Source organism: Pituophis catenifer, unplaced genomic scaffold (assembly GCF_029215685.1).
Source record: "Pituophis catenifer annectens isolate HBS135680 unplaced genomic scaffold, rPitCat1.0.hap2 SCAF_1, whole genome shotgun sequence".
NCBI classification, from domain to species: Eukaryota; Metazoa; Chordata; class Lepidosauria; order Squamata; family Colubridae; genus Pituophis; species Pituophis catenifer.
In genome coordinates, this window is record NW_027256881.1 from 160,556,044 (window position 1) to 160,572,370 (window position 16,327).

General features: G+C 37.5%; 1 protein-coding gene across 4 annotated transcripts in view; it reads left to right on the plus strand.

Annotated features, from left to right (window-relative positions):
* RUNX2 (RUNX family transcription factor 2) overlaps window positions 1-10,907 on the plus strand; it is a 168,426-nt gene extending 157,519 nt beyond the window's left edge. For all 4 annotated transcript variants that reach the window (XM_070956628.1, XM_070956643.1, XM_070956636.1 and 1 more), the window contains one exon: window positions 10,429-10,907. In XM_070956628.1, coding sequence (XP_070812729.1) covers window positions 10,429-10,907 — 479 coding nt within the window. The remainder of the gene's footprint in view (window positions 1-10,428) is intronic.
* The last annotated feature ends 5,420 nt before the right edge of the window (window positions 10,908-16,327 follow it).

Sequence of the window (16,327 nt, forward strand, 5' to 3'; positions counted from 1 at the left end):
TAGTGCAGGCAGTTCTGAAGAAAGCATTAGCAATATTAAGCAATACAACAAAATGTGGTGAATTGTCACTTTTAGTGGGAATGTTCCTTTTTTCAGAGTTCTAGTCTAAGACTAGTATCCAGACCAGGAGTGGGTTCTACTTACCTTTACTACTGGTTCGCAAGGGGATCGTGCGCATGCCTTGCTTCTCCGCATGCGCCAATCGCCGATGACGACATCTGGGGCGGTGGACGAAGCCTCCCGCCGGTTTTACTACCAGTTCTTGTGAACCGGTCCGAACTGGGGGCAACTCATCACTGATCCAGACCTTGGGTCCATTGTACTATTCTCTTTCCTTCTGCACCATTTTTCTAATATTCTGCTTTACATAGCTACCAAGCTCACTTTGCTTCATTGGGCTGTTTTGTGAACTTTATTCTGGGAACATTGGGGGGTGTTTTAAAAATTATTTTTAATTTTGAAATGTCAAAGTTCTGCATATCTTGCTACCTCCTCGTAATGGACTGTTTGGCCCATGTTTCTTTTGGCCCTAACTACAGGAAATAGCAAGAAGAATTGGGCATATTAAGCAATTTCCATTGACATATCTATAACAATATATGTTTACATAGTACCACGACTAGTGCTACCATTAATTTCTTACAGCTCCTGTAATATGCTGTCACCAATTTCAGTCTCCAGGAAAAACATTAAAGCAATAAAATATTTTGAAGGCAAAATTTTGTATACAAATTAGATCATGTGGAGTTTATACTGTGGAATAACATTGCAAATGAAGAGAGCCTACCTGTCTATCCATAGATTCCTGTTTTAAATACATGCGGAACATTTCTTGATCTGCCAGTGCAATTAGAATCATGGGTTATATATGTTGAATAAATATTTCTCAGTTCAGGATTTTCATTATAAAGCAGACTCTTGAAATAATCTTTGATTTCAAATGTTTCATGCTGCATTGTATAGTTATACTTGCAATAATCAGAAGTGGTTGGTCTTCATTTCAAGGGTGGAGTGTGGACAGAAGATATCTATGTGTCACAGGATTTATGAAAACCGTGAGCTCCCAAAATCATTTTAATAGTGCAAGGAATGATGTGCATGCAAGGAAAGTTTCAAAAATTGGCATGTTCTCATTTTAGTGAGAACGCATATTTTTACTCCTGGTTCTCCCAAATACAACATGGGTAAAATCTGGAATTTTGGGATTTGGTGCTCATAGTGGGTTAATGATATCCAGCTTATCATGGTTCCCCGCCACAGTTTGCTCAGGTAGATGAGGCTAACAAGACTGAAATTGAATCCAAACAAGATGTACGCAATACTGGTAGGTCTTCTTGGCATGCTGGAGGGGAGACCCCTTCTGTGATAGATAAAATGGTAATTCCCCAGACTGATGAGGCTCAGGAAAGCACTGGCAGCTCTGGCTGTGATTCTGAAGAGGAAAGGCATTTGCAGATTTCAAGCCAAAACACTCCTAAGTTTCAGGGGATTTCCATAAATTCTGACCAAAGGCATCTCAATCTTTGAAGGCACTGAAACCCACAATCTCTGCCTTTGGTTTCCCTTGCTTGAAAATGAATTAAACCGATTCTGGGCAGGCAAACTGGAGGCAGCGGCACAGAATTTTTCAGAATGATTTTTGAGAATCATCATCTTCTTTTGAGGACTCTGGCATAAAAGTAATGTTTCAGCATCTCCAATGGGAAATTGACTGTACATGCTTCTCCAATTAAGAGGAATACCCCAGCACTTCCCTAATAATAAACTCACTGATGTATATATTTAGAAATGTTGTGGGACTATTAGGACCCAAACTTATTCTAGTCACAGAGTTTCATTCCCTGTTCAGCTTCTTATGCCTCTCAGATTTTGCTGCGAGCAAAATAGATTATTTAAAACAATTTGAGTCAAACTCAACTTGGATGCATGTGTGGTTTTCTTGGCAGCAATGGAAGGAGTTTGCCACTGCCTTCTTTTAAGATTTTTTTTTTTTTTTACTTTCCAGCCTACAGTTCTCGGTTTTCTTGGTGGTCTTCTATCCAAGTATTAATCAGATTCAATCCTGCTTAGTTTTCTCAGAACAGCCAAGTGGGCTAGTAACACCTACTTATTCAGGCAAGGAAAGTGGGAAATACAGAAATCTGTGTGGAATGCTTGCTGAGAATATCAGTAGATGGACTGGAGCCTTAGAGTTCACTGGAGCAAGGAGAATACTGACCATCATTGGAGATGCTGCTCTAATTTATGGAACAAAGGAAGATTATTAATGTAAAGCAGTTATCCCCCTTAAGAATTCAACAAAGCAGTTAAAAGACAAACAGCGGTAGATGCAAGTATTTCGTATTGACTCATCAGTACCAAAGTTACAATAATACGGTTAAATATCAACATAGAACATGAAGTCCAGTGAAAGCATTAAATTAGACATATAATGTGTGTGAACACTGTCACACTGGTTGGTGTCCACACATGTTATATGTCTAATTTAACGCTTTCACTGGACTTCATGCTCTATGTTGATATTTAACCGTGTTATTGTAAATTTGGTACTGACGAGTCAATACGAAAAGATTATTAAGCCAGTTAGCCATCTCTATGTTTTAACTGTTTAACTGTTTTATCTATTACTTAGATGGGTGAGCTTCACTGGATGGATGAGCTTTGCATCCATTGCTCCTGTGTCTAGGGAGATAAAAAAAAATCTTGATTTTGCAATTCCAGTATATTTATATTTGGAAACTTAGTTCAATATTCATACTGTACATAGATATAAACATACACGGCAACCTCTCTGGGCTTCCGCCCTCTCCCTCCTCTTTCTTTTAATAAAGCTGCTGCAAATTTATTTTGTATGGATAATCGGAAATGATTTTTTTTGTTATTAATCAATCTACTGAAGTCCATGTTTGCATGTTTAAATTGAAGAAGTTGGAATACTGTAATAATATGAGGCTCATTGAACCATTTATACTGGATTGGAAGAAAAAAAGGTGATTTGAAATGCAGGTTTCCGTTTTTTCCTCTATAGTATACAGACTAGCAGGAATGGGAAACTGGAAATGATACTATCAAAACACTGTGAATGATCCCAGATTAATCTGTTTCAGTGCATTTGATAAATATAAGCACATAAGATTAGTCATAAGGCAAGGACGATTAGGTGCAAAACACATGTTTGGGGTGAGTAATATAGTTACTATTAATATGAAGATCAACTCTATAAATGTATATAAAAGGACTGTTTGCAGTGAAAACACCAAGGGTTGAGCGTAACCTAACCACAATCTCTGACACGTAAGCAGGAAGGAAATGGGGAAGGGAGGAGAGGGTTTGTTTGTTTTTTAAGTGTCATGAGAGGCTGATAGACTTTGTGGTAGGAGGGATAAAAAAGAGATAAGAATAATGAAACATAAAGGAAGATGTGTGCTAAAATGTGGCAATAGATATTGCTTCATTTAGCGTCCTTCCTTACCATCCTACTTGAAAATTCAAGACACCGGCACCCAGCAAACTGCATCTTTTGTCCATGTTTACTTGTTAACAGATTGTTTTGGGGAGTCAATGTCCCTTTAGAGTCCCCACCTTTTTCTCTTATTTGGATCATCTAAAAATGCTGGCGTTTGCCTAGTGTTTTTCATTTGTATTTGGGTTACAATCTTTTTGGCGTGCAACTGCCTGAGACTTGCTGCTAGAGGAAGAAATGAGCTAAAACCAACTTTTATTTTAGGTGTATGGATTGTCTGTTCTGCTTTTTTTTTAAGAAAAAAAAAAGTTAACTGGCTGCAGTTTAGTGAGCTTTCCCAACATAATGACCAACAGATAAACGCTCCAATTTTGCACTTATTTGTATACAGACAGTCCTGAACTTACAACCACAATAGGGCCCTAAATTTATGTTGCTAAGTGAGACATTTATTAAGTGAGTTTTGCCCCATTTTACGACTTTCCATGCCACAATTATTAAGTGAATAATTGCAGTTGTTAAGTTAGTCACACTGAATCTGGCTTCCCCAGTGACTTTGCTGGTCAGAAGGTCACAAAACGTGATCACATAATCCTGGGACACTGAAACCATCATAAATATGAGTCGGTTGCCAACTCTCTGAATTTTGATCATGTGACCATGGGGATGCTGCAATGGTCGTAAGTCTGAAAAATGGTCATGTCACCTTTTTCAATGGTATTGTAACTTTGAATGGTCACTAAATGAATTGTTGTAATTCGAGGACTACCTGTATAGCGATAGGATGACTTTGGGTATAGGATTCTGTAGACCAGTGTTTCTCAACCTTGGTAGCTTGAAGATGGGTGGACTTCAACTCCCAGAATCCCCCAGCAAGCGCTGCTGGCTGGGGGATTCTGGGAGTTGAAGTCCACCCATCTTCAAGCTACCAAGGTTGAGAAACACTGCTGTAGACAGTCATGGAATAACAAGTTGAACAGCAAATACAGGTCTTCTAATTTCCAGTACTTGCTCCAAATATGTTAACCTCCACTGAGTGACCAAATTATTTTAATAGTTGTGTAAAATGTTATATTTTCTCAAATATTTGATTGTTTAATTTGACAAAAAATATGATTGCTCTAGGAAAGAAGTGTGGATAAAAATATTTTATCTTTGTTTCCAATATTTCCATGAAAGTTTTCTCTCTCTCAAGGTTTAGTTTTGATAAATAATTTCAGGCAGGATCTCATATAAATATTATGTTGCCAAACATTTTATGCTGTACACCAGTACTATCTATTGAGATGTAAGCTCCAGTGAGCTGAGTAGGATTTATTCCCTGATATGTTTGTATAATATTCTAGCCCCAGAGAGATTTTTGAGTCACTCACAATTGCTACAGCCAGCAATGAATTATGTGCATCTCCCAGAGGCATTTGTTTGGCTGCTGTCTCTCAGCCTGAATTGACTTAAGCAACTTTTACATTAGTTTATTAGAAGTTACTTCTTTATTAAGTCTGGAACCCAGATTCTAAACATGAAGCGATTAGCCCCAGTGATTTCATCTAAATTAAGTACAGTTGCTGTTCTGTCAACTCCTATCTGGCACTAAATCCCACTGAATTCAGGGGAACTTACTTCTGAGTAGATGTAGCTGTGGTGGCTGTTTCTGTCCTCAGAATCCTACATAACAGACTTTGTCTTGAAACACTGTCTCATTAACTGTCCTGAAGATTATCTAGGCAAATAATCTTGGTATTTTTAATATACATCTTGGTATTTTTAATACCACACTAGATGTGTGATTATTCACATTATGGCTATTTAGAAGGTTTTATTGTTTAGTATAGTAGCAGATTCAGGGATTCTGCTGCTCTGAAGATTATTCTGCCACAGTGTCTAATCAATGGTGCCTGAAGTTTCTGCAAGTAAATTGGTTTTGAAAGAAGTCCGGAGAGGACAATTTAGATAGAATGATCATTCTTCAACTTGCGAAACAGATCGGATTTATTTCTCTGGGAACCTAGATTAGCCTTAGCCCTAATGTTGACATCATTTATAATGAACAACTTTGACTCACATCATCACGTTGTCGTCACATGACATATCGCGACTTTTTCCCCCTTCGCTAAAATGGGGGGTGGGGGTGGCCAATGCGTGACGCATCCGGCCCACAGGCCACAGGTTTGACATGCCTGATATATACAATTCTCTTTGGGTCAATTGGCAATAGTAATCTGTTAATACAATTCTCTCTGACTCTTAGAAATGACTTTCAGTTAGTTCAAGTGGGATTTACGTTGAAGCAAATGTGTCTGGGATTATGGATTATTGTCTGCAATGCTTCAGATGCAGCACTTTAAACCAGTTGCAACTTTTCTGAGGACATTTAAACTGTTGTAGACAGAGATACACACTATGAAGCACCTTTTGCAAATCATATGCAAATAGCTGCATAACTGTGTAAACTATACAGAGCCTGAGTAATATTAGCACAAACTACACTGCAAAACAATAATAAATTACCCTTCTCGGCTCTGGAGTTTTCCAAATGGCAGTATTGTGAAATAGGAACTACTACTACATTGGCATTTTTTTTAAAAGTGTCACACTAAAAACTAAATCAGAAAGCTATGATTTGATTAGACAGATGGTGCATATTCTGGCTACAGGAAAAATCCTATGTTTTCTCTTTTGTTTTCCAGGCCATGCAGTTAGTTCTCTGTGCATTTTTTACATCTTTGAGTTCCTTCTTTCATTTTGGAACCATTTTTCTCTTGACTGGTTCTTTATAGTTTCTAATATAATTTCATCTCTCTTCATTATGATTAGGAGAGGAGCAAATTTGGATAGGGTCACAGTTTATAGACAGGAAAGAGTCCCCCCCCAACTCAGATTCCTCAATTGAAAATGCCTCACCACCCAGCTATGGAAACAAAGTTTCCATTGAAATTGCCATTTTAGTTGGAAGAAAGCGTTGACTCTTTCCCCCATCAATATTTTTGTATTTTTTTCCTTCTGTGAAATCTTCTAATTCTTCTTTGAGCATGGAATTGTAGATTGTGCCATCTTGGCTATAAAAGAGTTGGCATTCACTCTGAAACTTCATCACTGGAGGAAAGATTGCAAAATGTAAGGTCATGAATGTAAAAAGCTGTTTTATAGAAGATAGTATATTTGTCCACTTAGCTAGTCATGTTTACTCTTGATCAGCAATGGCTTTCTGCTCCGCAAAAGCTCCAGACCAGCATCTTCCAAAGACACCATGTATGACTTTCTGTATGTAAAATCTGTTCTTTCATTGAGTTATAGATACCATATACCCATATATTTCCACACATACAAAAAAAGAGGAATTCTTTTCCATGCTTACATTAGTAATTTCACCATTTTTCTAATGTAGGCAAAAAAAGAATCACAATTAATCTTTTCTGCATCTGTGGAAATTATATAGCAATGTTAAATTTCTCAATAAATATTAGTCCCTTTTCCCAGTATGAATAGGGACGCAACATGGTATGATTCTAAAATAACAACTTTGTTTCTGGGTGGTATTGCCTCTGGCTGTTGTTCAGTAGGCAGGAATGAAGGAAAAAGAAATGTGTGCCTGCTCAGAAGAGCCTTTGCTGTAAAAGCTACAAGTCACGGATTAGTAACAGACACAAGGAAAAGGAAACTAGAAATGTATATCAAGGGATTTTCTAAAAATATTAGAATGTACTTGTTAGATTAATAACATGGCATGCAGTTCCTTTTCTACTTATTCTTTACTCCAAAGTTAACAAACATGGCCCAGATCCAGTTCTGAACCCCCATTTGTGCAAAGAAGAGTCTTAGTTGTTTCTTTTCCAACTGCTTCCCCTATGAAATATGGCACTACTCTGGAGCAGTAGTTTAAAAGAGAGAGAAAAAGAAAGAAAGCCTCTATTGTGCCACTGTAAGTTTAAAAAAAAAAATTAAACTTCCAATGTCACAAGTTTTAAAAAAAAACCTTGCAAATTTCAGGAAAGATTAGAAAGGAGAGGATTAGACCTGCATGCTAAATGGAGAACAATAAGAGATTATCTAACCCACAGTCTGACTTTAAATTTTGCACCCAGGCTAGATAATTCATATGCTGAATATACTAAGAACAAGCTGCAACAAATGTCACAATAGGACTTTTTGAATGGTGCCCACTGGTGTACTTACTTGCCTTCTTGCTTTGCTTGAAAATGTTTAAACATTATTCTGAGTCAAATGAGAATGGCTGAATATCTAGAAGGTAGTTGCAGACGTATAAATGGGAAATGAATGGGGCCATATAATCAACTTTTGAGGTTTTCCTTTTCTGTTGTGGGTAAGAGTATGAGAGAAATCATTCTGGGGCTGCTCAGGCTTTCTATTCCCAGCAGAATCTGTCTTAAAATACCCAAACACTTTCATTCTGAGACTTGGTGTGGCTCAACTTATAGCATCATGGTCTTCTATCATTTTGACATTTTTCCAGTAAGATTTTTGTTCACCATATATGAAAATATATTTGACTGCTGTTCTCATTGTGGTATCTCCTTCTACTTTTCTGCCACCATCGCAGTCTTTTGGAGGAAGAATAACAAAACCTTAATATAGTGAACTGGCTATTTGGAAAGTAAGGTTATACCCTCACTTGGAAGAATATGGTCAGTGAGCGGAAACATCTCCATACAGCAAGGGTAGCTCATGTATATACAAAATGGAGGGCAATGTGTACCTCCAACTCTATCAAGCCCCTCCCCTTAATATTTCTCTTGGCTCCAGTCCTTAAAGCTCTTTCAACATTGCCAAGGAGCATTTGTTCAATCAGGCATGGTGAATGATGGATGACTGCTATGCTTTTCAATACTGGCCTTGCCCGCATATGGTGTTGTTTGCTGGAGTACAGCTATTAAGCTGCTAAAAAGTATTTGGATGGCCAGTTTAGAAGCAGAATGCTGGAAGGAGGCAATGGGCTTGGCTAAGGTTATAAACTGTAAGCAGGAAATAAAGTGAGCCACATTCAGGATCCCTAGTTTGTTAGTGAACATGATTAAATCAACCACAAATTAATGCAGCTGAGATATAAATGTATCGCTCTCTCCCTTAAAAAGTATTCATCTCCTCCCAAAGGAGAGAAAATGAAATGCCAGGCTATATTTTCACATAAGATGGTGGTTCAGCAGCTGGTATCCTCTGCATAAACAGACAGTCACTGCTGGGTGAAAAAGCTAATAATTAGGACACAGGCCATGGGGTAAAGAGACATGTCTAGATGACCATTCCTTAACTAACCATTATCAAATGAAGATTTAAGTGAAAAGTGTACCTATATACCTATGTTAGATATACTACAATAGTCTTTGGAAATGATTTTGAGAAATATCATTTGATCAACACCTGAATAGGTCATTGGCAATTTATACAATCAGTAAATTGAAGTAAGTTTTGCAATAATGGCACATATCTGTAGCTCGGGTATAGGATGAGGGTGAGGGTTCATTCTCTGAGCTTGTAGATTGGTTTCCCCTAAAATCTGCTGAAGATGTTACCTAGCCTGATAATGAAATGTTCGGAAGCCAATCCACAAGCTCGGAGAATAAACCCTCACCCTTTTTCTAAAAGTCTTCTAATAGTACCATTTAACTTAGCGTTTAAGGATAATTTATTTCAGTTAGTAGATTGTTTAATTCCATTCTAAGCTTTTACTGTAGGTACTGTTTGCTAAGTTTATATATATTGCACCTGTATTTAATATGTCCACCTATCCTGTCCTTTTGTTCCTCACCCCACCTCACCCCAATATCAGGCCAGAACAGAAATAGTATTGCCACTCTTTAAAGGTAGTAAGGGAACAGGAAAGGTCAAATGTTCCCTTCCCTTAGTCTGCTCTTGCTTATGAATGCTTCATCCTTCACCCTCTTAACATCTTTAAGTCCACGAGGTGTTTTTGCTTTTATAAAGTGCTTCCAACTTTATGTACAGATTCAAATCCTGATTTTAAAATCTTAAATCCATTTTAAACTAAGCTGTGTAACCATTAGAGACAGTTATATAAAGACAGATTATAAATAAGCATGTAAAGGAAGGTGTGAGTGAATGAAAGTGGAAGTACACAGTGTCATAGCTCATGGGCCTTGTTCCCCAGTCAGTGCATAAGGCAACATTCCAGCTACACATTATTTTAGTACATTGTATTATAATAAATATTGCTATTTTTCATGACTTTCCCTCTATGGCCATATTTTCTGAATATAATCTATATCCTCTAAATTTGACTTTTAGCCACTGACTTCAAGTGAAGGGAAATGTTTCCAGCCATCCTTGCTTCACTTCCAGTACATAAATCAGTTTGGATAAACTTCATATTCTTCATGGCAAGCACAGAGATGCCATATGTAATCCTCTGCCTGTGTGCATATGAAAATCATATAAAGCAAGGCAGACAGAGTTCTTGGGTTCCTCTAGTGGTGTCAAATTATAGCTCTCGGGAGCTCCAGGCAGCAAGTTCAGTGGTGAAGAAAGTGTAAGTTGTATTTCAGCAGCTTTTGAGGGCCAGTGGTTCACCACCACCAATAAAAGCATGTTAAAACACAACAACTGTGAGGCAGCTGAGAAAAAGGCTAGTTGCTGCTAGTGAATGTGTCAAATTGATGGCTTTCATTGATAGGTCCCCATTCAAATCCTGTCAGAATGAGAGGTGTAAATTACGACCAGAGGCTGGAGTGCAGTGGATACAGACAGGTGATTACATGATCTTAACAGAGTAGCAGCCTTTCAATGCAGAGAGCTCTAAGCTATGTATGACACTGTTGATGTCAGGCACTATTCCTTGCAGTTTTTTTTTAAATGTAGAATGATTTGCTGTTCTTGTGGGGCGGGAAAAGTGGGTTTGTTTTTTCTCCTCCTTATTTACATTCTATCATCACGCTTAAGAAAGAACTGGATATTTACAGATTTTTTCCCCCATCTTTTGTTGCAATTTTTAGGTGCTTCAGAGCTGAGCCCATTTTCAGATCCCAGGCAGTTTACAAGCATTTCATCCCTCACTGAGAGCCGCTTCTCCAACCCACGAATGCACTATCCAGCCACCTTCACTTATACACCGCCAGTCACTTCAGGCATGTCATTGGGTATGTCAGCCACCACTCATTACCACACCTACTTACCGCCACCTTATCCGGGCTCTTCCCAAAACCAAAGTGGACCATTCCAGACCAGCAGTACTCCATATCTCTACTATGGCACATCATCAGGATCATACCAGTTCCCCATGGTGCCGGGGGGAGACCGTTCCCCCTCCAGAATGCTTCCTCCCTGTACTACCACATCCAACGGCAGCACATTATTAAACCCTAACTTGCCTACCCAGAATGATGGTGTGGAGGCTGATGGAAGCCACAGCAGCTCCCCAACAGTCTTGAATTCTAGTGGCAGAATGGATGAGTCTGTCTGGAGGCCTTACTGAAATTTTCTCTGCGGGGCGTAAAATCAATCAGACAGAAAGCAAACCAATAAACAAACGATTGTCAGCTGATTATAAAGTGCCTGTTTTTTTGTTTTGTTTTTGTTTTTGAAATAGATTCTGTTGATATGTGCAACTGAGTAGCTGGGATGATACCAGCTAATTATATGCATACAACATGAGACTGACTTTCCACATCATAGTTCCAGTCAATGTGGATCAAAGCACAGTTTGTTTTCTTCCTGGGAATGTTGTCTCAGTTTTATATTTTAAAATATAATGATCCAACCCCAAAAGATGCCCATTCTGTCTAGACTCCTTTAAAAAAAAGCGAGTTCTTTTGCCAAGAGAGGAGACATGGACTCCTGCCAATTGTCAAGACAACGCCTGTGCTTTATTTGTTGTCCAAATAAACAGAAGCATCTTGAACTTCAGGTACGGTTGCAGTCATACAATCTCTAGGACCCTCACGCATGCACAGTGTAATTCACTCCGTGTGTTTGTGCACACAGGAAAAAAATTGCTTCCATTTATACCAGAATATCTTCAGCTTACAGTAACTCCTCAGCCATCTTATCAAAGCCTTGCCTCTGATGAAAGAGAAAACTTTTGAAGCACTTGGCTTTCTTCTTCTTCTTTTGCTGAAATAGCACCCTATAAGGTACCAAGACAAACTTGTTTGTTTTGTGTTATACATTTTTGTGATTACCTTTGCCTTAGTCAAGTTAACCAAAAAAATTATTGGGGGAAAATGTCCCCCAAACAAAACAAAACAAAACAAAACAAAAAACAAACAAACAAACCAAATTCTAATTTCTTATGCAAGGGAAAAAAAAAAAGAATGGCAATATATTGTACTCAAACCAAAACAGTATCAGTGGTATGTGTGTGTGGCTATCTTGTTTTATTTTATTAAGTTATAAATGTGTACAAAATTGAGGTTATATGCAAAAAATGAATTGTCATATAATTTTAAAGAAATATTTATAATTATTTAATAATGTTTGGTCCCTTTAAGGTTTTTTATAATGTAATGATATGTTGACTTCGGTCTCTAAAAATGTCTGTTGTTTTTAAATTGTGGCAGCCTTTGACTGGTACAGAATATCAGACCATGCATGAACTCTGAAAAGCAGTTCCAGTATAAACTATCTGCAATATCTATTTTTTTAAAAAAATAATAATAATTAAATGCTTCCATCTCTAAAGAATTCAGGTATAATCATACATTGGCTTAATCTATGAAGGAGGTACTGCTTTAATTGTAACTGAATATTGGGTTGTCTTTTTTTAACCCGGTAAAAATTAACTGGAAACAGATTGAACAGGCATTATTTTGAATACATTACTCTACAATCCCTCCAGGAGGTGGAATCTAAAAGTCCATGTGGACACTTCGGCTCTTAACACGGAGCCTTTTCATCTCTGCCCTCCCCAAGGCTGCCTTCTGCACTGCAAAGCTCTGTCCCTCAAGATTGAGGCCTTTAGTAGGAGGGTTTCCTGTCAAGCAGAAGAGACATCCCCTCTCTCCCACACATACATTTCAAATATACATTTATCTTATATACATATGTTTTAATCCCAGCCAGCTTCATCTGGTGAAATTCAAAAGTTTTCCATATTTTTCAATCAGCCTTTGGGAAACAGTAAAACAGCCCTGCATTGGCGCAAGGAAGGTTCTCCAAGAGACATTTCAGAATTCATCCACTTACCTGAAATCAGTAGCTTTCTGTTTAAGAACTCTTAAATTATTTTTTCAGGAACTATACATTATGTTACAAGGCATTGTATTAAAGTGGAATAAGCACATGTGAACCGCTGCAGAGGCTCTCTGCAGTTCAATGCTGCTCCAGCATCTGGCAACATATAATAGCTGAAGGTTGATTATAGAAGACAATATTTTCATAAAGTCAGGTTCCGCTTTCCTAATTGAAAAACATGAATATTCCTGAAGCTCTTAAAACCAATCATCCAACACTTACCATTTATCTTTTTTGCTGGTAAGAAATTAGTTCCTTGGCAAGTGTTTTTGTCCCCAATTATTCTGTAGTCTTTGACCATTCTTATTTAGACTCATGGTAGATAGAATTTGGCACTTTACACGAAATCCAGCAACTTGTAGCTTTGTGCATAGGCCCAAATGAAACAGGCTGTGAGGATGTGAGTGAAAGGTAGGGAGTGCAGGAGCTCTTTAAAAGAAGGTGTCACCTTCTTGAAATTTGTTGTCTTTCTGTCCTCTATTATGGTCTCCTTTGTGCTGTCTTTAGCTTGAACTGTGTGCAACAGTCTTTTCCATGGATTGTGATGCTGCTGAAACTAAGGATAGTTAGATGTAGTATCTTTTGAACACCCAGTCAATAAGAAAATGGACAATATAGTTGGGCAATTTCAGTGACAGCTGATAGCTAAGACAGCCCAAATAATGATTCTATATCCCCATGAATTATTCTTAGCAAATTGATATAATTCATTTGCTCCTTAGGTAAAATTATTGGCCTTCTAAAGGTTAATGATCAAGTCCCCTTTTTATAAATAGGTGAGACTTTCCTGATGTGTAATTTTCTTCCAAAGATGGAAGTTGCTATTGATCCTATTTATTGTTTGCGGTAGCTTGAAGCATACCCTTGTCCATTGATTTTTATCTATAAGATAAGTATGTTCATTTCAGCAGCACTTAAAAATGCTAGTGTCTGGTTACACATTTCAAGTTGTTTGGAATATTGTTGATTAAACAAACCAAAATAAGGACATGAATTGCCAGTGCAAATGCTGTTGTGTATTTAATAAAAGGTACTATATTTGTACATTATTTTTATTGCTGAGAAGGCCTTTTAAAAGATATACTATATGCATCTTAAATAATTTTGTAGGGATATTTTTTTTGTTGCTACAGGGGCTGCGGGCAGCAACCCAAATGCATTTAAAAAGAAAGGAAGAAAGAAAGACATTCTTGTACAATTTTAATACTGCTTTATATTCCTGGATTTAATCCAGCATAGATCATTTTTTATATTCTGTTCTGTAGCTTCAGTAATGTTTCTATATCATATTTTGGGATCATTTGGGATTAAAACTCCAGATTGCTCACGTGTGCAATTTTGCTTGCCCTAAAACATATCCAGTTCATGCCCTTCTACTGTTGACCGCAGCAATGAAATGATTTGCTTTACAGTTCAGAGTAACCAATAATAATAAGAGAGTCATAAGCACCTTTGATATAAGCACAATGCCCTTCTTTAGTGTCTTTCATGTTTTAAGTGTGCCTTAAAAAGCTCTCAGTTGGAAACATCTTTATCCATTTTGGGAGATACCTAATGCTTTGATGGCATCAGGAGAAAAAAAAAATAAAGTTCAAACTTTACGGTTACTATAATGTTTCTCCTGTATGTCACCCATCTCTACTTCCGAATTCATTTCCTTTTGACGCAGGAAGGGAAAATGAGATGGCATTAGCATTATGTGCTGTAGTTAGAATCTCAAGTCCACAGGAAAGGTTAGTCCAGTTTATAGTGTTAAAAATGCTTGTGCAAACATCTTTACGGAGTCTGTATAAGCATTTACAGAGAGATTTTTCAAATCTTGGCCTTGAATAAAAACTCAGAATTCACTTGTAAACTTAGGCACGGCGAATCCAAAGTTTATTGGTACAAAATAGGCACTAGCGACTAGCCCATGAAAAACCCCTTGTCACAGCATCTAGGAAGGTGCTCCATTGAATCTGACTCTAAGCTAGCAGTCCCTGGGCATGGATTTGCTAGCCATTATCTCCTCCTCCCTTCTCGCCAGGCTTCATCAAGGAGAGATTTTTGCACTGTCAAGTTTGCCTGATACATTTGCCCTCCTTTCTTGCTGGAGCCTCCATTTCAGTCTTGGTGAGGTCATGCATCAGGACTCTGAGAAAAGCCATGAACAAAAGCAATAATTTAAACATGAATAAAATATAAACCAAAGGAAATACTGTTTTTTAAGAGCTTTATTTCTGTGATAACATTTTATTTCAGTATGTTTGACCTGTCATTTAGCCATTTATGTTCGTTGCAATATTTTTAAAAAGATCAGCCAGAAATCATATTTTACAGTACGTTTTGTTTACTAGGTACACTAAGCAATATTCCACAGTATTTTTTGCTTAAATATGTTTTACCAGTCTTGAATTTCTGCTGGAGCAAAATATTTGTAGCATTTCCTGTAAATACAAGCTTTAATTTCTTTCATTTTCCCCCAATTGCTGTTGTCCAAGAATTGCTTTCCATGCACAGATTGTACAAACACATTCTTTTTTTTTTTTTTGTGCCGCAGACAGCGATTGTGGAAGGGAAGGGTTTACTTTATCTTCAAAGGGACTGTGTGTATTGTATGTTGCAACTGTAAATTGAATTTGTTTGGCATTCTCTCATGATTGTAATATTAATTTTGAGGTTTGAATCTCATTTTCAATAAAGTGGCTTTTTTGTTATTGTTGTTCCTTGCTTCTTTGTCTTCTGCTGCATCTCCATAATTATCTCTTTCATATTTGTAAATAGACTAGAGCTGACTGGAGCCAGAGTATTTTGAAATACCAAACTGCATATTGACAGCTCCTTTAACTTCTGCAGGATAAAAACTGCTATTTTAAAACAGCACACTCCAAATCTTAAGCATAGTTATACGAAACTCCAAGGATCCTTGATTAATGGTGCACATCTAATGTTGTGTCATAGCCTATATCAAAATAAGAGCTTACTTTAATAAATGAAAAAAGCAGGGGGGGGGGTTTGAGGTATTCAACACTGTTGCTGTGGAGGAAAAAGTAGAAAGAAAGCATAGGCAGTAGAAGGTAACATTCTCTCAAATAATATCTGTATGGTATTATGTTCTATGTTGAAGTCACTAGCGCAGACAGAAATTGCTTCTTCTTTTTTATTTCTGATGTACAAGGAAAGTGTCACTGTGAAGTTTTCACTAAGACCCTATTATTTGGTGTGGTGTCACAATTTTTGCGGTAGAGAAATGAAAGGTTGGGGGTGTTCTGAGGGCTTACATTTATCCCACGCATGTGCTACCAAAAGGAGTGTAAGGTATGCATTACACTGTTTACAAATATGCCAGGGTTGAGAAATATAGCCCCCCACCCAACCCTTAGCAGTCCTAGCCACTTGGCCAATGGCCTGAAATGCTGGGAGTTGCAGTTTAGCCATACATAAAGAGCCACAAGGTCTCCATCCATACTAAGGCTAAAGAAATTGCAGGGTTAATTTTTTTCAATAAATGCATTTTTCCCCCAATGATGAGAAGTCAAGGCATGCTTTTAATAAATTAATAAATATCGACATTGAAGAGGTTGAAGTCAATATGATGATACATAAAATGAATAAACGTCATGAGCTCAAACAATAATAGTAACTAAAGATTGATAGTTTATTTCTGGGTGAGAAATAAAGGCA